Source organism: Melitaea cinxia, chromosome 21 (genome assembly GCF_905220565.1).
Source record: "Melitaea cinxia chromosome 21, ilMelCinx1.1, whole genome shotgun sequence".
NCBI classification, from domain to species: Eukaryota; Metazoa; Arthropoda; class Insecta; order Lepidoptera; family Nymphalidae; genus Melitaea; species Melitaea cinxia.
Window position 1 is genome coordinate 1,285,871 of NC_059414.1, and position 26,320 is coordinate 1,312,190.

General features: G+C 33.9%; 1 protein-coding gene across 1 annotated transcript; it reads right to left on the bottom strand.

Moving 5' to 3' along the window:
* Positions 1-7,873: 7,873 nt before the first annotated feature.
* LOC123664085 (protein krasavietz) lies at positions 7,874-26,016 on the bottom strand. The gene is made up of 12 exons (XM_045598700.1): positions 25,882-26,016; positions 25,467-25,538; positions 17,328-17,504; positions 16,541-16,641; positions 15,758-15,823; positions 15,408-15,480; positions 13,887-14,052; positions 11,927-12,038; positions 11,206-11,337; positions 10,096-10,242; positions 9,160-9,355; positions 7,874-8,196 (listed from the first exon to the last, which is right to left on the bottom strand). Exons 2-12 carry the CDS (start codon positions 25,525-25,527, stop codon positions 8,168-8,170), a joined length of 1,260 nt encoding a protein of 419 aa, XP_045454656.1. The 5' UTR covers positions 25,528-25,538; positions 25,882-26,016; the 3' UTR covers positions 7,874-8,167.
* Positions 26,017-26,320: the final 304 nt, after the last annotated feature.

Below are 26,320 nucleotides of genomic sequence, written 5' to 3' on the forward strand. Positions count from 1 at the left end.
TTATTTATTAATACCACATGTTTTTAGCTTTGCAGATTATCCCTTGACCATCTCTATATTATTGTTGGGTTTACAGAACTTGAAAAGTTTCTAAGAATTTCCTAAAACTTTTATTTATTCCACGTTTCTCAAAATTTTTTTTCCAGAGCTATCAATAGCAACAAAACTTCCTGCGTAAGGATTAAAAAAAATTAGTACTTCTTGAAAAATGGCGCGCTCTTCTGGCAAAAATTCTGTCAAATTAAAATAATTGTATCACTTGTGCTCGCAAACGGAAAAAAACCGACTTCAATTACATCGACAAATAATACAACGTAGGAAGACGAAAATATAGTGAAGTAAATACGCGTTATCAAACATTACTCAAAGAGTTGTTATCAGATCTCGATAAAATTTAAATATGACCACACAATAAACATCAGCTTTCAATTAAATTAAAAATCATCAAAATCGTTACACCCAGTAAAAAGTTATGCGGTATAATACAACGTAGGTTGACGAAAAAATTGTCAAGTAAAAACGCATTATTAGATATAACTCGAAAAGTTGTTGTTAGATCTCAAATGATTTTAAGTGGGACCAAATGACACACACCACCTATCGATTAAAAAAAAGATTGTCGAAATCGGTCCACCCAGTCAAAAGTTCTGAAGATACATACATAAAAAAAATTCAGTCAAATTGAGAACCTCCTCCTTTTTTGGAAGTCGGTTCAAAAATTGAGACCATTCGTCAACGTTCGGACTCCATATATCTACACTTCGTATCCGAAACCTACCGTACCTACCTATCCGAAATAAAAAATCTTATAATACAGATAATAAAATCTAACAAATAACAGATTATATTAAACAGAATATTAAAAAATAATAAACGTCACGCGGATGTACAACCTCGTTCATAATAACAATCGAGTGTGATGCGAATAGAAAAATCGTTAAACCGTCGATATAATTTCGCACAAACCCGTACATGTAATTTGATGGTAGGGGAGTGTTTCCGGAGCATTCAGGCATTCAGTCAGGACCCGTTTAACGGCCCGCTTTGTATACCGGGCCCCTCGGCTGCGCTCCAAGGCCACGGGAGAGCCAAGGTCACGTCAGGTGTGACATCTTTGGACCATCATCGGTTATAATTATTAAAGATCTAAAAATCTTTTCATATTTTTATTTACGGTAAATTCTAAAACAATAATGAAAACCATAAAATGGACTTATCCCCTTTTTAAAAAATGTATTTATTTAGTGATTATCAAAATATTTTCGAACACTTATAAAAATGTAAATATTTTTTTTATAAAAAATGTAAACATATGACTGGTTCAATACATTCCATGACTCGAAACTCAATATGGAAGCTTTTATCTTCTAAAGGCTTGATGATAAGAAATAAGTATAGATACAAAAAGTAAGTTTGGTTTTGTATTTAGTCGATCAAAATCGAAATCAAAGTTTACTTTTTTCTATATTTAAATGTTAATAATTGTGTTTGCAGACAAACGAAAAAAAAACCGACTTCAATTACATCGACAAGTAAAACAACGTAGATCGACGAAAAAATAGTCAAGTAACTACGCGTTCTCAAAGATTATTCAAAAAGTGGTTATCAGATCTCGATAAAATTTATATGTGACCACATGATAAACATCAGCTTTTCATTAAATTAAAAATTATCAAAATCGAAACACCCAGTAAAAAGTTATTGCGGATTTTCGAGAGTTTCCCTCGATTTCTCTGGGATCCCATCATCAGATCCTGGTTTCCTTATCATGGTACTAAACTAGAGATATCCCCTTTCTAACAAAAAAAGAATTATCCAAATCGGTATATCCAGTAGAAAGTTATGCGGTATAATACAACGTAGGTCGACGAAAAAAGCGTCAAGTAAAAACGCATTATTAGATATAGCTCGAAAAGTAGTAGTTAGATCTAAAATAAATTTAAATGGGACCAATTGGCACACACCATCTTTCGATTAAAACAAAATTTGTCGAAATCGGTCTACCCGGTCAAAAGTTCTGATGTAACATACATAAAAAAAAAAAAAAAAAAAAAAAAAAAATACAGTCGAATTGAGAACCTCCTCCTTTTTTGGAAGTCAGTTAAAAAAAGTTACCACTGATTCGGAATGTAAATTCTGCAGAGAAGAGTAAATGGGAATGTAGAAATCTCCGCAGTTACATAATTAATGTAATTCTTTCTAAACAAATTATCTGTTACGTTATTTATTACCGTATAGCCTTGGTAGTGTAAAATCTTTTCTCTTTACCTCTTCTTAAGGAAGTTTCTTCCGATTCTCCTCTGCAGGATCTACATTCCGAATCGGCGGTAGCTTAAATTTTAGCTTATTAAAAGAAATATAATTTTATTTTGTAAATTTTTTACATAGTATAATCTCAATATTATAAAGGTTTTTTAAACGCGCTAATCTCAGGAACTACTGGTTCGAATTGGAAAATTGTTTTAGCGTTGGGTAGTATATTTACCAAGGAAAGCTATAGGCCATATTATATTTCACTACAAATTATCGCGGATGAAACCGCCGTTTAATTTCTTAGTTACATGTCACTTAGCTTTACGGCACCCGGCGAATGGCCTTAGGGTCGATGTCACCAGTTTGGATAAGTTTGGATTAAGTTTATCCTGCACATAAGCTACGAATAGAATTTAACAGCACGAGGTATAATAGGCCATCAGAACCTATATCTCCTCAATTAATTAACTACAACTTTTAGATTCCTATTTGAGAATAGAAATATGTCATAAATATTAGTGTAGTTCGATCGTAAAAAATAATAACATATCAAAATCTGTTGGATAGTGTTATCCGTTAAATAGCGTTATCCACAACCGGTGAAACAGGCCCTTAGGGAATGAAGACTGTTTAATGTTTAGTATGCTAACAAGTTGTTTTTTTTTTACCTCATACCGGGGTGAATGGAAACATGTAACATTATAGCCTTCTTATTGATAATTTCTTTTGTTATGCTAAATATTATATTCATAACACGCGCTTTGTCATTCGATTTATATTTGCAAGATTAGGGATATTATTGTGTTTAGCCTTGGGAAATATTTCAAACTAGACCTGGCGAGCTTCATACCGCCATGTCTTTTTTTGAGTATATCGATTTTTTTTTTTTTTCTTTTATAAATATTCAATTTACAGCAATCGTTCGGAAGATGTACGAAACACAGATAATTTATAAACTTAGAGCGTCACTCTAAGCATGTTGAAGTTTTAAGACCCAAATTCCTTTACATATAATATCTAATATTTAAAAGACAAAGATTAAATAATTAAATAATTAGACAAAAATTAAATATCTTAATCTAATGTCTAAAATTTATACATTAAAAATTAAGAACGTTTCTCAAATTTAAGAAAAAATCAACAGGTTTTCGTTATTGTTGAACGCAGTTATAATTAAGACGACTCGTTAAATCGTCATTGAACGCAAGCCGAGGGTACAAACGTACAGTAATTGTAATTGGTAAAGCCATGACTGCCCTCGATACGATTTACATGACAAAAGCCCTTAGACCTTGACCATGACATAAGATCCAGCGCCATTCAGGCTTAAACATCCACGTGGATGTACTTACCGACAATTCTTAATATTTTTTAATGTTAGTGAAATAAAATTCGAAGGAATTTTTATAACGAAACTTTTTATGGCGTGAATAGAAATTATTTGTCGACTCTTGACTAGATTTAAAAAAAAATGTTTATGAGAGAAAAACTTCAAAAAAGCTTGTACATTACAGAACTTCAGAAAAAAGTTATATGCATTAGCTTAGTTCATAAATTGAATTGTAAAAAACTTATAAAACTCACGGAAGCTGATATTGATGAGCCGGTGGATAAACGGCTGAATTTTAATCAAAGGTTGGAAGGTTAACGAAAAAGCGCCTTATTATGGGCTATTAGGATCAGTTTCATCTAGAGTTAACTAAGTTTATCTAATGGCTAAGACACATATAGATAGACTTCAACACTAAAAGGTAAAACAAGCCAGTTATTCGTCATCATTAAAAATTATCATTTGTAAAATGACGATGAAGACAAAGGTGCTTTTGAAGCCTATTTGAATAAAGTTGTTATTGAGTTTGATTTTGATTTGGACTAACCAATTACAACAGCTTCTGTATTTACAAGAATAAACGACGAATAAATATATTTAACAGTTAAAATGAAGTTTGATTATTTTATTGTGGGACGTCCTCCGACCCGTTGGACCGACAATCTACGTAAGATTGCCGGTGTAGGCTGGATGAGGATTGCGGAAAACCGGGATGTTTGGCGCGAACTTGGAGAGGTCTATGTCCAGCAGTAGACTGCAATAGGCTGAGCTGACTGACTGACTGACTTGATTATTTTGACAAGCGAATTTCACTTTATAAGTATTTTTATATACAACCTTTAAATTTAAAATTGTAGACTGTTAATGAATCAGGCCCTAATATTCTATTTTACCTCGGTAGATTTAACATAAGGATATTTCTATTCGTAACTTATCAGCAGGATAAACTTTATCCACAAGCGGTGACAAAGGCCTTAAAAAATTAAATTAATAGTTCAAACTATCTATATATTGCTCGATTAACACTAATATAACAGTTTATATTAATAAAAAATAAAATTCTCGCTTGGTTATAACGGTATTTTGCATATTTTCCATAGTTATAAATTTGTTATACATCAATAAAGTATCAAGATATATTGTTCCTTGCGACCTTTGACAAAGCGAAGTAGGTATTTAATTCCTTCGCGGTTTTTTAGTTTTATTATACTAAAAAGAAGCCGCGTAACAAAATCCAGTTTGCTCGTTTTTTATTTATTTATTATTATATTATTTTTACGCATATTAACGCTTTTAGTGCAATTGGTGTTGGCTTTTTCGCGGGTATATTTTGAAAAAGATGAGTTAAATAATATAAGGAAATGAGTCAAATTATAATAATTAAGTAAAATAATAAAAGTACGCGTCAGCGTCAATTGTTTGACACGCTATATTATTTTTCAAGGAATAGGTAAATTGCAAAAAATAAATGTTGCCTCTAGTTCACTTCGTAATTATTATATGTATTTATTGATGTTAAGTTTAGGCAATCTCTTCTTAATATTGAAGTAAAACGTCTTTACGCACGCTTGACCTAAGCAGTAAGCTGGTAAATACGTGACGAAAGCGTTACGAAAAGTGTGATCAGGTGAGGCGAATGGAAGTTGAGAGGGAGATATAAGTTAGTGAAGAGAGATAGAAAAAGAGACAATTACGTTTCATAAGTCCGCCGTTACCTTCTTCTAACTATACAATCAAATAAGGCTTATGAGTCTGTATAGTTTATTGTATTAATCTTGTTTTTCTTTCGCCTATACAAGCACGCGTTTTACAAATTCACCATATTTTATAAATTCATAACGCATGCTTCCCACGATAGCTACCGGAAAATAACGGGTAACCGGTTTCTATGTGTATGTTGAGTCGGTCACAAAATCAGCGCAATTATCGGAACTACGAGTCTCACGCAGGCGAAGACTCAATAAACAGAATTCTTTACTTAAAATTAATTTTTATTGCCAAAGATTTGAGATTAATCTTTAAAATAAATTATTACGCTTTCATATTATTCTCGCTGTACTTGTTTAATTTTACTTCGTTAGCGATAACCCATTGACTTTGAACCCCTTACTAAAAGAAAATGGAATAAGGTTCATAATAAAAAAATCTCCATTGTATATCATAGTTTGAGCATAAATCATACTAATCGTAAGATTAATAAAATTCGAATTCATAGATTGGGCGACACGTAGAGTTAGACGGGGGACGTTCGTTATTTAAAAATAAAATAAAATGTACGCCTTAAGGTTTTTTAAAGCAAGCGTGAGATTAAGCTCTTTTAACAGAAAGGGGACGACATCGACAGTTCAAATGCGAAAAGCTATAAAAGTGAGTAAATTAAAGAACATAAACATTAGAAAAATAAATTAATTTTAATTGCCCTATTAGGTATGGAAAATAAATTAAAGCTTTCTTTTAACGCCCGCGTTTACATTGAAGTTAGTGTAGATGTGATCCTTTGATATGCAAAATATAGTTTTGTAATTCTGTAAATATATTGCTTTTTTGCAACGGCAAGGTAGCAAGGGTAGGAAGAGATTAAGTACGTATTTATTGTTTTACTTGTATGTATTTTATTATTTTTTAGCTGATCTTACCAAATGATTATCCAATTTGGTGCAGTCGTTCAGAAATTATAAGCGTACATACATATCGTCGAATCATTTTTAATTAAGTAAATATATATTTTTCTACACAAAGTATAGTCACATTAATTACTTGATCCAAACGATTTATTATTTCAGGAAAGAAGTAATATTAGCAGTCAATCATCTAGACGCCCCTGAAACCTTGGAAGTAATAAATTGACACTAGGCGAAAAACGGATATCGAGGTAGAATTAAAATTTATTACTCTCTATAATAATAATAAATAAATAAATATCATATAACATACACACACGGTCGTCTGTTCCTATGGTAAGCAACATAATGCTTGTGTTACAGGTAACAGCCGACTGTTATAGCTATTTTTTTAAACGGTTTTATTTAGCTCACCCCGTTTGTTTTTTTATTTTTTCTTTATTTATTCTTGGGTCAAATTTAGTAATTCAAATTTCACCCTCTTCCTGTCAACCGATTAATCTGAAATTTTGTATACACTTTGGATTTTTTTTGGATAAGTATACATAGAAATAATACATATATAAATACAAATATTACACCCAGACTCAGGCGGGAATCGAACCCGCAACCCGCGGAACAGAAAGCAGGGCCACTACAAACTGCGCCAACGGGCTAGTCATCTATCTTATAAAAATAAATTGAGTGACTTATTAGCGAGGAGCATGAAGAAATATTTAGAAAAATTCGTTTTGCCTCCACACCCTCTAGTATCTTGTCTAGGAATTTAATCATCGACCGTACAACGATGATAATTCGATTAGTTGATTTGGTTCTTGCACACATCATAGATCAAGTAAAAAAAGGTTACTTTATCTATGGCACACATATGACCCTGTTTCACAACTTTATTATGGTAGAAACTAAAAATATTTATAGTAAAAATTGAAGAATTTTTCAGCCTTCAAATTCCATAAGCCTCTTGTTTCCTAACATAATTAAAATAAAACAGCTTATTTTGGTCAAGTGGCTCTCGCGTTATTTTGCCATAATCCGTACATCCAATATTGTTTGCTCACGAACGAAAAAACGGACTAAGTAGTTATCAGATCTCCATCAAATTTAAACGGGACCACATGACACGCATCAACTTTCGATAAAAAGAATCATCGATATCAATCCACCCGGTAAAGAGTTCTGAGGTAAACATACGTTAAAATAAAAACAAAATTACAAACAAATATTGGGAACCTCCACTTTTTATTGGAAGTCTGTAAAAAATGCTTAATGTTTTTTTTAAATCGAATCTTTTTACTATAATAAGTATTCAAAACAATGTTCAAATGATGTTTAATACAACTCTTTTGCATTAATATTAGTTTTAAATAATCGTAGTTTAAAGTGAAGCTATCACAGAATCGAAATTTAGATTCTGCAGAGAAGAAACGGCAAGTTTCTCTTTAAGTGTGTTTTATAAAATTGTAAAAATGCTAAGGGGTTATATTTTATCGTACTATCTCTAGGAACATAGTCACTATGTTAATATATTGAATTCATTGATATCACAGAATTTGCAGAGAACAGTAATTGCAGATTTTCAATATAAATTGAAAATTTTGATCTAAGTTTTTAGAATCATTATCAGTTTCAAAAAATTTTTGCTAACCAAATAGAATAAATAAAACAAGACTTCAGTGTTGCCACCATTTATTTGAATTTTACTAAAAAAATTGAATAAAAAATATTGTATTTCATCAACATGTTATTTTAGAAATGAATAATATACAGTTGTAGAAAACGTCCCGCACGTTTGCTATGTCCTAATGGATATTATGTCAGTTATTGGTATTATGATGGGGTTGGCAGCCGTGGCGCGCTCATATGATACTCAAGAGGTCGTAAAGGTCACGGTGTTCGTAATGGTCACGGCTCGGCTGGTGTGGGGGACGGTGCTATGTGTTCAGTCTCACTTGCTGCTCTTAAACTAATCTTCTTCCTCACCACTCTCAGATTCTGTGAAACAAAGGAATGATAGAAATAATGTGTATTGTACCCTAACACGTAATAGTATACCCTAATAGGGCACAACAGGATATATCATGGTACCACAGTTCATCTTAATATATATAAATCTCATGTCACAATGTTTGTCCTCAATGGACTCCTAAACTACTTAACCGATTTTAGTCAAATTTGCACACCGTGTGCAGTTTGATCCAACTTAAAAGATAGGCTATATTTTATTTTGATATATTGTTATTATTATATTTCAGAAAAAAATAAGGTGATACGAAGTTCGCCAGGTCAGCTAGTAATTCATAAGGACTTCAGCATGTACTGAGACTATTTCAGTTATCTACATTTGGTATTGAAACTAAATTGATGATAGATATAATGCCTACCGTGTGATTAAAATAATTTCGTAGTGATGCCCAGTTTGAATTTCCATTTCTTTTTAGTTAAGACATGCCTAGAGTTTAATTATTTAGTTTCACATCACTTATTTAATATTTTATACTGATTTCTATGTTTAAGTCTTATATAAATATATTACAGCCAGTGAATCGAAACACAGTATAGCACATGGTCCAAGGATGAGCTGTAAATTACTTTAGCACTACGTCGACACCATTGCTACCAGTGTAAGTATGCATTGGCTCTAATTGTGTGCACATGAGATAAAGTTGTAGAAATGTAATGTAAAAAAAAGTATAAATCTGGAACACGTCTGGGGAAGTGCCTCGACCATAAGATCACAGCTAAATAATAGTGCTTTCAAACAGTATCGTATTCTAGTGGTGAGTCAGGAGACCTCCTGGAGTTTGGGGGTAGGGTCGGCAGCGCGCTTGCGATGCTTCTGGTGTTGCAGGCATAAGCTACGGCAATCGGTTACCATCAAGTGAGTCGTGCGCTTGTTTGCTGACCTAGTTGTATAAAAAAAGACATGAATATACATCCGCGATAGGCAGTACATACCCTCCTCGGCGCTCTGCAGCCACTCAACAAACTTCTTCATCTGATCGAGGAACATCATCTTGCCCTTGCTGGAGTTGGAATCGCGGTACCACTTGAGGATCACCTCCTCCGAGATAACGTTGGTCTTGTACAGCATCAGCACTAACTTGCTAAACGCTTTCATGAAGCTCATGTTCTCATAGCAGTACTCTTGGACCTGGATATGTGATTGTGATATTTAATTATTTTTTGTGCAACGAACGAAAGAAAGATAAACTATATTTTTTAAAACAAGGCTAGTTTTTCAACAACTTTTAGAGATTATTGAGAATATGTAAAGAGTACATTGTTAGAATAATATCACTTATTTTATCAACTTTGCACTTCTCATAGTTTTGTTGGTTAAGAATAATACTGTTAAATAATACTGTTTTCAAGCAGTATTGTGTTTCTGTTGGTGAGTAAGGTGACCAGAGCTCCTGGGGGGATTGGGGATTGGGTCGGCAACGCGCTTGCGACGCTTCTGGTGTTGCAGGCGTCTATAAGCTACGGTAATCTCTTACCATCCAGGTGAGCCGTACGTTGAAAATATATTACAATTTAATTGAGAACCGCCTGTTTTGATGTCACGAAAATACAAGGATCAAGTCAATTGATATTTAAATTCGCATTTTTTCACGATCTTCAATGATAAATAGTAATGATGTCAATGTCGATCTTTTAAGATTATAAATATAATTTATATTTTTTCTAATGTTTATGCGAATTACACTCCCAATGACAAAACTTTTTCGGATTTTATCGCGGTTTATTAAGTTTTTTTAAATGCCCGACGTTTTGGATACTTTACAGCAACTATGATGGACACAGGTGACTTAGAGTGTAAAGTATCCGAAACGTCAAGCATCTCTAAAACACGAAAAAGTTGTTTCATTATAAATTATATTTGGTACTAACCTTAGCCAATAAAGCAAGCTCGGCCTTTGCCGATTGAGCGAACGCTGCCAAAAGGGGCGTATAATTTCTCAAATGCTTCGCCGCTTGCTCGGCTAACAATTCCTCTTTTTTATTCCATTCACCACGGGACATGACGCACTGCCATATCTGAAAACAATTCTCTATATCCATACTCTACATTATAAACTACACATATATATTTATTGTTTGGTCGGTTAAAGCTCAGATTGCCATGTCGACAGTGCGATGCAAGTAACTAAACGGACATAGGAGCGGCCGAAAGACTCAGCTGAACCAAGCCCGTGAAGTCAGATTTGCATCGCTCCGACTCGTCATCAAGTTTCATCATTGCTAATGCAATTCTTAACTTCTTTGTTAAGTACTTTTTGATTTGCTTACAACCTCATTTAATTTGATACATAAAAGCTCATATTAGTGTTTGTGATCAAACAAGGCGCGACTGACATTAATTTGTAAAACTTGGCAGGTATGAGAAAAGATTGTTATGTATATTTGTAACCAATAAGTAATAAACCCTAATACAGAATTTATTTTCCTAATTAAGTTTCACACATTTGAGTTTTGCGAGAGGAAAGTATTGTTGGGTCACCTATTTGTATTTGTGTATTTTGGTATACCTATTTGTGTATTTCTTTTTTCTATGAATACCATCAATTACATAACATACAGGATAAAACTATAGGTTGTTAGGTAAGTTATAAGTACCTATTATTAGTATTTCGTTGTTTTGGTTGTGGGTTCGATTCCGGTGCGGAGTGGATATTTGAGTTTATACAAATATTTATTTCCAGTCTGGTCGTTAGTCCTTGTAGGTTCTCCCCACCGTGCCTCGGAGAGTACATTAAGTCGTCGGTCGTTATCATGTCCACCTGATCGATCGATCGACCGATCGTTACTTATAGTAGAGAACATATCCGCCAACCCGCAGTGTAGCAGAGTAGTGGATTAAGCTGCAATCCTTCTCCTAAATGGAGAAAGATGCCTATGCCTAGCAGTGGGATATTACAGGCTGAAGCGAGCGAGTTATATTTTTTACCTCCAGGTGCATGTTTTTTTATGGTACGCTGTGTATGTATGTGGTGTACTCACGATGGCGACGACCTCGTGGTCGGGTATGGCGTGCCTCTGCGCCATGTCTCTGGTGTCGGCGATGAGGTCTCGGACAGGCCTTTCGTCCGCTAGCGCCTCCAACAGAGCCGATGTTAGCTCACGCCTCGCCTCCTACGAGAAATTTAATCACATATTGAATATGTACGATTTTATTTTTGTGTTACCCACACATTAGGAAATTCAAAAATGTTCACATATTGAATTATTACCACAAATATCTTCAACAATAGCGTGGTGATGTGGAATAAGCTACCAGAGGAAATCGTGATAGCCAAAAACATCAATTCGAGAACATTCAACAGTCTTTCGATACAGGCAATTATCATTCAACAGTCTGCCTAAAGGTGTAATAATAATAATAAAAAAGAAACAGACTAACCCAAAAAGAAATAACTAACATACAGAACAAATTAATTGCGTAAATGATTTGTGACAGAAGGAGATATCTCAGTATAATCCGATAAGATATACTCCAAGTAAAACTATACAGTAGTTAAGTTGTTTCACTATCCATATTTATAAATCCAGTTTCAATACTCTATCTCTGATTTTGCTTACTGGAGGTACGAGTTTTGATGTAAACTCCATTCAAATTGAGTCACAAACCTATCGATAGTAAAATCAAAAACAGAGATAGATAGATTATTAAAAACGGCAGTTAGTAGTCAGTTGACAACAGTGGGGGGGGGAGGGGCAGTACCTGTGAGGCCTGGGCGCGATGCAGTTTCAGTAGCTCTGCAAGACCGCGAGAGGCGAAAGACGAAGCCAGGACCTCTTCGCTGCGACGGTTCAGAGGCAGGAACTCCAGTAGTCTGCGGAACATTACATGTATTAACATTTACTGCTTCAGCCTGTAATATCTTGGGCATAAGCCTCTTTCCCCATAGAGGAGACGGATCCACCAGGCAGCTCCAATGCAGGTTGGGGGTATATTACTATGAGTAACATTCCCCCCCATCAGGTGTACAAGATAACAACCGAGACCAACAGCTTAACGAGCTCTTCGAGCAGTTAAGAGAACTACGACTAACAACCAGACCGAAAATAAATATTTGTATAAATACAAATATCCACTCTGTGGGAATCGAACCCGCGACAGTCGTTTAGGCGCCGCCGACGCGGCACACGTACCATTCCACCAGAGCGATCGTCAATTAACATTTATAATAAATACATTAATAAATAATTAACGCCTTACACTCAACGTCCCCCACTAGGATTCACTCCTATGTCGGGGGTCCGGAAACATACACAAGCACAAACGCCCAGACCACTACAAAAATCAGTATGACGATTACAAATGTAATAGCATAATATGATGAAACTTCATTTCTAAACGTATTTTTTGTCATATATACTCTGTGACGTGTAAGCGAGATGGTTTAACCTCTTTTTTTGGAGCATACTAACCAAATTTCTTTTTAGTATACTAGATACTTTTATATGGCGTCTTTAAAATACAATAATTAATGGAGTCCAACGCAGACTTTATTTAATACAGGTTAAAAAAAAAGGTGTTTTTATGTGATCACAATAATTATGGGGGTCTTAATTTATGAATGTCAGATTATTGGCAAGCCCTTAATTCTTTGTTAAGTCTATAATCTATAGCAATACAGAGGCTTGCTAACCAAAAAAAGAAAGTAATGAGATCACATACATACAAAAGGTTAAGATAATTCTTATCTAAAGATCTTTTGTATTGATTGCCTTTCTTACATTTCTTTTTTGTTATTATTATTATTTATTCATTTTTTCTTGCTTATTTTTTTTTTTATGTTAATTGTATTGTTTCTGGTTGCACAATAAAGTATATTTGTAATGTATTGTATTGATCTTTAACAAAATTTAAAAATGTTTATAAAATAAATTGTAGCAACATTCATGACAACGTCTCTATGGAAGAGACGAGCCAGTACGTGCCGCGTATTTTTCTACCCATTACATTAACAGTGCTACTTTTATCAAGAAAAATAGTTCTGCAATAATATCTGATGCAATGGGCGTTGGGAAAACTGAATACTAATATGTCTTAACTTAATGTATGTTTTTTTTTTTTGTCACTAGGTCGGCAAACAAGCGTACGGCTCACCTGATGGTAAGCGATTACCGTAGCTTATAGACTCCTGCAACACCAGAAGCATCGCAAGCGCGTTGCCGACCCAATCCCCAATCCCCCCAGGAGCTCTGGTCACCTTACTCACCAACAGGAACACAATACTACTTGAAAACAGTATTATTTTGCTGTGATCTTCTGTAGGGTCAAGGTACTATCCCAGTCGGGCTGCTCCATATTTTGAGCAGTTTATGAGTTAACAGATATAGGAATGAAAGTTTTTATTATAAAGATATGTTCAGATAGAAGCTGTATCTAACTTTTCCATATCTGTGCTCTCATCGTTTGTCATATTCATTCTACCACTAACTTAAAAACTAAAGTTCCACTATCTCTTGTATCTCTATCTCTAGTAAGTTCCAATTTTCTCAACTCTAATTTCCAAATGTCTACATACATTTCTTGTTTCCATTAGTGAGTGGATTAACCACCCCAAGTCACACTTCATGGACCCTCAACTTCCTCTTAACGTCCGACGTAATTGAATGGGCATGTATTAATACATCAAGACGCTAGAGGTGGTCAAATTGAGTAGCGCACTCACCGTCCCTCAAGCTGACCCTTCTTCAGAGCAGTAACAAGCGAGGTGACTCCACGCTCTTGCTTCACGGTGGCGAAGACCTCGAGAACGAAGTCCAGAGCCAGGTTGTCTTTTAAAAGATGCTCGTTCACCAGCACCAACAGCACCGATGGAGGCACACAGCCGTTTCCTGACAACAAATTATATATGAATACCTTGAAACACACAACATTTATTACAGCTGTTATAACAGCACAAAGCGGGTTCATCCTTTAGGGCTCAAGCCTCATTATATACTTATATTCTTAATACTAATGTTTTTGTTTGTCTTTTTGTGAATAGTAAGTTGTTGGTTTCTGTCATGAAACCCTCAGAGTTCATTCTAATAGTCTTAGTACTAACAATACATTAAGTTTATTTTGTCCTCTTGTTAAATCTGCTAGAGAATGTCATGGTACCATGTTCTTATTTCAGTGATCTATGTCACTAGGTCGGCAAACAAGAATACGGCTCACCTGATGGTAAGCGATTACCGTAGCTTATAGACACCTGCAACACCAGAAGCATCGCAAGCGCGTTGCCGACCCAATCCCCAATCCCTCCCAGGAGCTCTGGTCACCTTACTCATCAACAGGAACACAATACTGCTTGAAAACAGTATTATTTTGCTGTGATCTTCTGTAAGGTCGAGGTACTACTCCAGTTGGGCTGCTCCATATTTTGAGCAGGAAATTCCTGCTGTGCCCTACCAAATTAATAATGCCTACAGTGTGATTAACATAATTTCGTAGTGATTCCTAGTTTGAATTTCCATTTTTTTTTAGTTAAGACATGCCTCTTTTATTATTTAGTATAGCATCAATATTTAGAAACTTCATACAGATTTTTATGTGTGTATTACAGCCAGTGAATCGAAACACAGTATAGCACATGGTCCAAGGATGAGCTGTAAATTACTTTAGCACAACGTCGACACCATTGCTACCAGTGTAAGTACGCATTGGCTCTAATTGTGTGCATATGAGATAAAGTTGTTGACAAATAATAAAAAAGAAATGTATAGTGAAATGTTTACAAAGTTGTGAAATAAACTGAGGCAGGGCACAGGAGGAAATATCCTGCACAAAATCAGGAGCCCGTCTGGGAAAGTACCTTGACCAGTGTTGTGTGCTTGTGGTGAATAAGGTGACCAGAGCTTCTGGTGTTGCAGGCGTCAATAAGCTGCAGTAATCGCTTACCTTCAGGTGAGTCGTGCGCTTGTTTGCTGACCCAGTTGTATAAAAATAAAATAAATAATAAGTATAGTATTTGTATTCCTACTAGTCCTAATTGTGAAGAACTTTAAGGTTATTTATAAAGCCTAGCCAAAATGAGTGATTTGATTTATTAATTATATGTATAATTTACAATGTAAAATTATGTTTACTTATTAAAACAATAGCAATATATATCTTTATTAATCACCTGTTACCTAAAACAATCATTAATGTGCCTACTGTAGAAACAGATGGTGTGTGTAATTTGCACATCATATAAATGACTTACCGATCCATAAAGCTGTCATACGCGCCAATTTAATACGTTGTAGCGGTTCAAAGCCTTTCAGGTACACTAGGACCTAAAAAAGAAATGTACAGGTATAAAATTTATTATGTACTGTTTGTTTTCACAAAAATGAACCAAAAAAAAAATTAGATAACACGTAACTAAGGGCCAAGAATGCTTACATAATTGCTGTTTTTCAGAAGACTAAACTTAAAATTTCACAATAAAACATATATATAAACAACTTATAAACAATTTTTTACAATACAAGTGTATTTCACCAATTGCTTTCTTTTCTCGATTCAAATTACGGGGTTTGTAATATTATATTAGTACAGTGTTATTTTTACCTTTTTCATTTCCTCTTCAAACATCTTTTCTAGATATTTGTAGCGACGCATCAACTTCACGAATACCTGTTGAAAAGAACACTTTTTTAGAGACGGCTCCGTGCCTCCTTGCCAATTCTTTATCAACTATTTGTACACTTCCCTACCGCTTCTCATTTTATATGCCCTGTCCTATACCCTAAGGTTGTCTGGAAGAAATCGCTCTTAGCGATAAGACCGCCTTTGTACATCTTTCTTCGTATGTATCCCTTTTTGTAACATTTCTTTGTAGTGTACAATAAAGAGTATTTATTATTATTATTATTATTAAATGTAACTTATATATTTATTTTTTTATGGAATCAGCACTAAAACGAACGAGAATGTGATTATCCACATAATATTTCAGGACTCTAGCCATTTTTATCATCATTTTAGGTTTAAGTTTGAAGACATCTTTATCAAAAGCAAATTAATTACCAAATGCACTAGTCGCCACTACGATTTCCGAAGTTTTCCCTCGATTTCTCTGGGATGCCATAATCAGGTCCTGGTTTACTTATGGTGGTACATACTTTTGGGATATCTCCATTCCAACAACAATAAAGGAATCAGTAAAATCGGTTCATAAACAACGAAGTTATCAGACACAACATAAAAAAATATATGTAGGTACATATGATGGTCAAATTGAGAAACCTCCTCCTTTTTTGAAATCGGTTTAAAACTTACAACTAACAATGAAGTGTCACATGTTGCATCGCAACTTGTCATCGTATGACTTAAAAAATTTCAAATAATGACCTGTTCGAAGTTACGCATTGTATCCATATCTTCGCTGGCGTTGAAGATACAAGTGTTGGTCTTAGGGCTTTCCCCGTCCATCGATACAGAGCCACCGGGAACTGAAACATTTTACTACATTACAACATGAACTTAATACAACAAATTAATTTCTAGTTGTATGCCTATCAGAAATAACGAACGAGATATTTCAACATGAAATTTCAGGACTCTAGCCAAATTTCTCATCATATCAAATGTAGAATATCAATAATTCTATCAAAATTATTAGGCAGTCATATCACATTTAATTATTGCTACAATGAGCTTCTAAACAGCTACGTTCCACTGGCAATGTGCCAGAATGCTATGAAAATGTAATTTAACAAATTGTTAAAAAAGGGACCTAATACAATTGTGTTCATTTGCGACTTTAATACATCATAATTTAAGTGCCAAATTACTACTTGACCGCAATGTAGAAAAAAATAAATAAAACAAAAAAATTCAAGCTTATGCCAACTGAAGACATTTCTTCTAAATTTTAATATTAGTTATTAGTTACTTTAGCACTAGAAAATAACTCTTAAAAGTGCATCTCCCTTACTTTTTTAAATAATTCTTTCATTTATGGTTTAGGACTCACTTTTAAGTCAGTCGTGAGGGGACACTAGAGTTTAGTGGTAATTGGTAATGGTTATGGAGTTGTTTAATGCACGCCGTGGTAGCATCTTTGGGGTGTGGTGGTGGTGGTGGGGTCTCAGGGCAGTATTAGCGACTCAGTGTCGACATAGTAGCATTGACTCACGCAGCAGCCCCCCGGCGATGAGTACGTCGAATATGACCTCGCCATAGCGGCGGTAGTCGAGCTTGGAGCCGGCCGCGTCTAGGAACTTGTAGGCCGCGTCCAGGTCGCCGCCCGCGCGCTCCAGGCCCAGCACGAGCGCGTCGCGGAACCCGTTCGGATCGTACTTCTCTTTCTCATCTGGAACAAACACATACACTATAATCAATAACAGATTTCTTCCAAATCTCAAAAAACTCATAAGATCGATTCAGCCTGTAACATCACACTCCTTGGCATAGACCTCTTTCTCCGTGTAGAAGGATCGGAGCTTAATCGACCAAGCTGCTCCATTGTGGGTGAGCGGATATACTATGACTAAGGTGTCTATTATAACGACCGGGACCGAAAGCTAGTTCTCTCAGACACGATGAGGAGAACCACAAGGACATACATCCAAAGCAGAAAGAAATATTTGTACAAATACAATGGGACCCGCAAACCGTCGGCGTCGGTGTTTAAGCGCCTACATGGCACACGGACCACAAGGCCAAAGCAGTTGTTGTGCCAACCTTCTTTAATTAAGAGATATTTTAACGCCTATAAAGAAATTTAAAATAGGTTCTATTGATCGTGAGATTAATGTGTTCCTACTAACAAACAATTAGGACATTTAGTAATAAGATTTTTTACACAGTGACTGGCTCCACTGACATTATTCTCTAACGAGTTTGAGTTTTACCCATTTTCTGGAAAATTTTCTACATTTTTCAGTGTTTTTACAAATATGAAAATCTACACGTAAGAGAAAATTAATTCGATACTAAATTTCATGTAATTTTTTATGTATAAAGAGCTTTTTACTAGATAGACCGATTTCGATGATTCTTTTTTTTATCCGAAAACTGATCCTTGTCTTGTAGTTCCATTTAAATTAGAACGACATCTAATGAATAATCTTTTAAGTAATCTTTGATAACGCGTATTTACTCGACTATTTTTTTGTCGGTTTTGTTTTTGCTAAGTGTATCGAAATTTATTCAAATTAATTTTCTTTATGATTGACACAACAGGAAGAAGCTAATATTGAAAATATTATATAATACGTTACGTAAGGGACGAAAAGGTTAGCGTATGTATAACGCTTATGTCAGTTGTCCCGAGTGGGCGGTAACCCGCGGGCGATATTCCAGTCATGTTATAGGAATAAGAAATTGGGTTTTTCAATATACTTTAAAAATGTAATATGTACGTCACACTAATTAAATTGTATAAATCGGGCGTCTTTTTAACATAATTGGTGGTTAGTCATGTTATGAACAAACAAAATAACTATCTAGGTACTTCCATTTTTTATTTGTTAGAAGGCCGTGGGGCGAATTCGCATAAGTCGTGATTACGGGTCGTTGACGAAGCATGTAACGGCTTGTTCTATAATAATGTAAATTTATAAAAGAAAAGTCGTATTTTATTTACACAATATTTTTCGCCATTTCAACATTAACTAACAAGATATAAAAGTAAAAAACAGTTTACAAATGTCAAAAGAGAAACATTTAAAAATACTAATTACTCACACTTACGTTATTAGTTACAAATGAACGTTTTATTGACTAAGTTACGAAACGTTCATAATATTTAGATTTTAGCATGTTGCAACAATTAATACTACAGTACATGATCGTTTTACAACACGATCGTCGAGTTTTACGAACAGTACTATTTCATTACTAACTACCATATTATCATGTTATTTATTTTAAAAAAGGTCCCACTTGAATCGGACACAATTAAACGCCTAACGACATCGGACGCCATGTGTGATACACACAGGAACACGGCGGCGCCAACTGCTTAGCGATAGCACATTTATAGCATGAAATTAAACTAATAAAATTAATTATTTACGACGCGTTGGCACAGCGGTCGCAATACTCGCTATTGCACAAGTGGTTGCAAGTTCGATACCCACCCGTTAGTATGTTTTCGGACCTCCGACACGAGTAAATCCTTGCAAAGGCTGTTGAGAGTTAGGCGTCTAACTAGCACTACACTAACCCACCCGGTTTCGCTCTCTTTATTGAATACGATTATTTTTTTAAGTTTTATTTTAAACGAATAACGACTTGTTTAAATTAAACTCTCCCAGAGAGGTCCAAGGTCTAAATAAAAGTTAAATTAAGCCACAGCGTCGGTTGACGAGGACGATGTGGCGAAGTTTTAATTAAGTAGGGTAACCATCAATTTGCGAGCAGATTTTACTACTTTGTTAATGATTATATGTACACAAATTTTAATTAAAAAATAATATGTACACAACATAAAATCAAATCAAAATAACTTTATATTAGAGATGCCACGAATATTCGGCAATTATTCGGTATTCGGCTATTCGGCCTCTTTTTTCGCTATTCGGTATTCGGCCGAATATGGTTAACCATTTGGCCGAATACCGAATAGTAATTTTTTTATTTCCTACGAATTGTTTTTCCGCGACTTCGCGTAAATTATAGCCCATGTCCTTTCTAAGGCTCTAGAGTATCTGTGTACAAATTTTATTAAAATCAGTTCAGCAGTTTGGACGTGAAATCGTGATAAACAGATTTACTTCCTTATTTATGATAAAATACAGTAAGGATTACCAAATAAATTATGAAAAACCTCAAAATATTACTGACAAAGATTTTTATTTAACCAAAAAAGAACTAACAAATTAATATTTAAAATCTACCAGTCGTAAGAAACAAAAACAACAAACAAACTGCCAGTTTATTGTCTTCATTATAAATTTCATAAAAGTTCCAAATAGGCGATTTCTTATAATTGGATTCATTTAACTTTACTCGAATCAACGCTGATATTTCTTATGGTAATCAATAACATTAAATGTTATATTTTAGTAGGTATAGAGTACGTACGATGCACCAACGACCAACAAATAAAGCAGGTTGTAACACGACCGTGAAGTACGTATTACTTCAGCAATGCAAGTTTAAACTCGTACGGTGACGAGTTGTCTTGTCGCCCGCGAAAAGTACTAAGTGTGGCCGAATATTCGGCTGCCGAATGTTCGGCGCTTCGGCCAAGAGCCTCGCCGAACATTCGGTATTCGGTATTCGGCCAAATTACTATTCGTGGCATCTCTAATCTCTATTATTAAAACAGTAGTTTACGGAATGTTTGAAAAGTTTAATCATGTTTTAACAGCCGCAGACATTGACAGTGATAATTTTTTTTGATGAATTACTCACCTTACTGTCTTACATCATATACACACTTATGTAAAACTTGTTTTTATTTATACAGTAGATACTACAATTCAAAACTATATTATTATATCTGTGGTGTTAAGGTCAATAGGTAAAACTGAAAACACAAGTTGCAAGTTCTAAAATATATTAACGTAATGTCAACATTAATTTATTAATCATATTATATAAAGTAGAGATGCCACGAATAGTAATTTGGCCGAATACCGAATACCGAATGTTCGGCGAGGCTCTTGGCCGAAGCGCCGAACATTCGGCAGCCGAATATTCGGCCACACTTAGTACTTTTCGCGGGCGACAAGACAACTCGTCACCGTACGAGTTTAAACTTGCATTGCTGAAGTAATACGTACTTCACGGTCGTGTTACAACCTGCTTTATTTGTTGGTCGTTGGTGCATCGTACGTACTCTATACCTACTAAAATATAACATTTAATGTTATTGATTACCATAAGAAATATCAGCGTTGATTCGAGTAAAGTTAAATGAATCCAATTATAAGAAATCGCCTATTTGGAACTTTTATGAAATTTATAATGAAGACAATAAACTGGCAGTTTGTTTGTTGTTTTTGTTTCTTACGACTGGTAGATTTTAAATATTAATTTGTTAGTTCTTTTTTGGTTAAATAAAAATCTTTGTCAGTAATATTTTGAGTTTTTTCATAATTTATTTGGTAATCCTTACTGTATTTTATCATAAATAAGGAAGTAAATCTGTTTATCACGATTTCACGTCCAAACTGCTGAACTGATTTTAATAAAATATGTACACAGATACTCTAGAGCCTTAGAAAGGACATGGGCTATAATTTACGCGAAGTCGCGGAAAAACAATTCGTAGGAAATAAAAAAATTACTATTCGGTATTCGGCCAAATGGTTAACCATATTCGGCCGAATACCGAATAGCGAAAAAAGAGGCCGAATAGCCGAATACCGAATAATTGCCGAATATTCGTGGCATCTCTAATAGAGATGGATATATTGCCTATAAACATATATTTGCATTAGAGATGCCACGAATAGTAATTTTGCCGAATACCGAATACCGAATGTTCGGCGAGGCTCTTGGCCGAAGCGCCGAACATTCGGCAGCCGAATATTCGGCCACACTTAGTACTTTTCGCGGGCGACAAGACATAACTCGTCACCGTACGAGTTTAAACTTGCATCGCTGAAGTACCTAATACGTTTGGTAGGCGCGGGCGGTTTTGTTTCATATTTTCATGTGTGTACTAAAATATAACATTTAACGTGATTGATTACCATAACAAATATCATCGTTTGTTCGAAAAAAGCAAAATGAATCAATTTAATCAGAAATCGCCTATTTGGAACTATTATAAAATTTATAGTGAAGACAATAAACTGGCAGTTTGTTTGTTGTGTTTGTTTCTTACCACTGGTAGATTTTAAATATTAATTTGTTAGTTTTTTTTTGGTTAAATAAATATCTTTGTGAGTAATATTTTGAGTTTTTTCATAATTTATTAGGTAATCCTTTCTGTATTTTATCATAAATAAGGAAGTAAATCTGTTTATCATGATTTCACGCCCAAACTGCTGAACCGATTTAAATGAAATTTGGTACACAGATACTCTAGAGCCTTAGAAAGGACATGGGCTATAATTTACGCGAAGTCGCGGAAAAACAGTTAGTAAGTAATAAAAAAATTGCTATTCGGTATTCGGCCAAATGGTTAACCATATTCGGCCGAATACCGAATAGCGAAAAAAAGAGGCCGAATAGCCGAATACCGAATAATTGCCGAATATTCGTGGCATCTCTAATTTGCATACTAATAACTACCTGATATAGTCTGAATTCTGATTTTCTTTTTCATCCTAACGTCGAATTCCATTCCTTTAGAATTGTTAAAACATATCCGTCCTCTTTTTTTTTATCGGAATTAAATCGGAAATCTTGACATTTCCTTTTGCAGATATTACAATAAGAAATGAAAGTGTAGCCATCTTTTAACCTGGTTGCTATGTCCTTAGTTTTTATACCACCGTGTTATCAAAGCCGAGGTGTTTATAAGGAAGCGTCAATGAAACTAGTCAATGTCATTGCTAAGCCTCAACCCAGTAAAATAATGATTATTTTGAAATACGATATTCTTTTACTGTATCTGTTATGGTTAAACTTCATTACGTTTAAAACATTTTGTATTTGTAGTTTAGGAAAAGGCTTAATTTTATAAATTGCAATTTGAAGATATTATTTAACATCATACTTAGGAATAAAAAAGAAATTGTTTTACACCCGATAAGAGATTACAGCATTACACATTAAAACAACCAGCAACAAAAACCTACACACTTATGGTCATTCAGAATCATACCAAATCATAAAAATTACTGTTTCTAATTTTAATACAAAAAAGTGTTAATACTCTGTTAAAATATGTACAAATTAAGTTTTCGAGCAAAAACAAAACATTTATTGACAAAATTAATAGCAAAGTGAGAACACTTGTAGGAGGAAAACAAACAATTTACAACAACACTAGTCTAATAAGATTGGCGGTATTGAATTGTAGGAAAATACCACAACCGCAGAATACATAACAATATTAAATATAACAATGTTACGCTAATAAGACTGAAGTGCAAACTGTGAAAAACCTATTATGTACATAAAAAGTTATATAAATAACAGATAAATGGATTTTATTTTGTAACTAAAAGTGACGCATATCTTCCTTGTCTTTATGTCAAAAAATAATTTTATTAATGTTCAATTAAGAGCATAGTAATAGGTTTATGTTGTCAAAAACAGAATCTTAATCAGCATCATAAAACAAATTTATATGGGTTGTCTGGAAGAAATGGCTAATTAGCCATAAGTCCGCCCATTGTACTTCACTGTCTGTAACTATCTTTATGCTTTGTTTGTAATATATTTGTGGTGTACAATAAAGTATAAAATAAATAATAAATTTAATTTATTCTCCTTCTAAAAGACTAAGAAAAAAATACATTATGAAATATTCAATGTCAAATATTTTAAAAGCAATAATTATTCGAATTGGTCCATCACCATACAATGTATTTTTTTGTTACTAAAATTTTTTAAAATGATGCAAAAAATTAGCAACGTCCATAATATAAAAACATAGAATGTGTTATTTCATGAACATCTGTTACATTCTGTATTTTGCACCTGTTTGTAACACATTCTGTAACATATAAGGCTTCTTTAAATAAAAACAACAACCTGTAGTAATACTATGAAGAAAAACAATAGCTAGGACTATTTTTATAATAATTTTAACTTTACCATAAAATTTCTACATATTTTTCACTTTTTCTTTCAACAATATACCAACTATCATTTAGATAAATTTTCCTAATTTAAATTTAATAGAGAAAATTCTAGATTTTGATAGCATTGTCTCACTTGCCTCGCCTAAAAACCTTGAAAAAGGTTTATAAAAATTAAATTACAAAATAATTGTAGATCTTCAAAAACTCTTAGTCTGCATTATCATCACACTTCTACCTCTCAAGGTCGACTTACGGTAGATATTGTTATCTTTAACTCATTTCATAAAAAGTATTTTTTGAGGATATTATCTTCTAATACAGATTTAACACTTATTCACAAAATTTTATTTGTCAAAAATGAGTATTTAGCGAAGCGATGAATATTAGTATTAATCAATATGTGTAAATAATTATCATTTACACATATTACTATCAATTAATAAAATATCACTAAAATTATCTTTTCTCAATTTTTTTTTTACAATTAGGTCAGCAAACAAGCATATGGGTTACCTGATAGTAGTGATTACCGCAGCTTACAGACACTGGCAGCACAAACCATTGCAAGCTAGTTGCTGACATTACCCTTAATCCCCCAGGAGCTCTGATCACCTTACTCACCACAAGAACACAGCACTGCTTGAAACCAGGATTATTTAGCTGTGATGTTCTGTGATGTCAAATTACTTCCCCAGTTGGGCTGCTCCATATTTAAGAGCAGAAATTTCTTGCTGTGCCCTACTTCGTAATGAAAGCTTTTTATGCTGCCAAAAGTTAATTAAAAATTAATTTTAAATAAAATTTGTTTGCTAATTACAATGTTATGATATTTTTCTTATTATTTCATAAAGTTGAATTATATTTTAATACTATATGGTTCTTGAGTATTAGAAGTCTTCAAACTGCTATTATGAAATGTTTTTCATTTAGTACTAATGCAAAAATTATACACGATATAATCCTTTACAATGTTTGTATATTTTAAGTTTTTTTTTTTCTTGGTATTAGTTTTTTAGTAACAACTTAATAATTTTATTTTTATTTGTTTAATTTAGTACTGAAGCAAAGTCTACAAGTTGTAATCCTATGTTTATTCGCATTTTTCGGTTGATTTTTTAATATTATTATATAAAAGAGTAACTATTTTATTTATATTAAATAGATAAAAATACTAATTAAAATATTTTAAGCTTTAAAGTTATAGGTCATTGAACTGTCACGACAGATTACTATTAATATCAATTAATAATAAACAATTATTTCAAATTAACATTCTTGAGAGAATGTGAATGTCATTAAAAACTTTCTTAAACAACAATGCAATAACAACGATCGAACGTGACCTACTTCATATGAATAATTGCCAGCTATGGAGATTTCTGTTACACTAAGCACATTTCCTTGCCAAATATCTGCGACCAAGGTTGGTAAAATCTAGAATGTTTTTTTCACATTGAACGAAACATGACTAATAATTGTATGCGAAGACAATAATTATTCGATGTTAAAAAATGCTAAGATCATCGTAGATGACTAATTCGTAAGCACTTGGCAAGCCGTTTTTCAGGAAGGATCGTTACAAAAAAAATCCGTTTCAAGGAAGGGTTTTTACGTTAACTCACCTCTTTTTCTGGTCTTGATCCGTTGACCCGATAACACTGGTTTTTCTATTTTCTGACTCATACAATATATTGCTGAAACAAATACACGTGGCAGTTAGGATAATGTTAGGGGTCCGTTATATGCGCGACAAGGGTCATCGGCCGCGCCGCCTGAACATCACGTTATACATCAATAGTAGATTTTAAACCCTTATTATATGACGCCTACTCACTGAAGAGGCGATTTAACCACCCCAAAGAACAGCGACGGTGCCTCCTTTTATTGCAACTTGATAAAACCTTTGCGAACTGTCTATGACTCAGCAAGGACTAATATATATGAATATCGCGTGATTCTAGCTAAATCAGCGCAAAAAGAACAAAGATCGACTTATAACGTATACAAGATACTTATGTGATATGCATTGATACTCACATAGTTACAGGTTATGTAGGAGCCTTTTACTCCTTTTGCGAGTTCTCTCGGACTGCGCCTGTTCAGAAAAGAAAGAAACGCTGCTACGGTCTCTATTCCTTTGAGAGCTAGAGACAACGTGTATGGAGGCACCGGATATCCGGTTATGTAGGTCACAAATATCGATTTAAATCTTCTGCCTTAAATTTTCTTCAATTTATTTATCCTCGTTTGATAAGATGGTAAAGCAAATGGAATATTTATACTATATTAACGAAAAATGAAACTGTTAAACAGTAAAATTTGGTAAATAATAACAAGGATAGTACTCTGAAATAATGACTCGCAAAAAAGTATATGACACGCTATTCCCAATAAAATATACCTTGAATTTGATAATAGTATTTTACAAGTACGACACGATAATTTGATAAAATTTATGACGCTTTAATGAAAAATC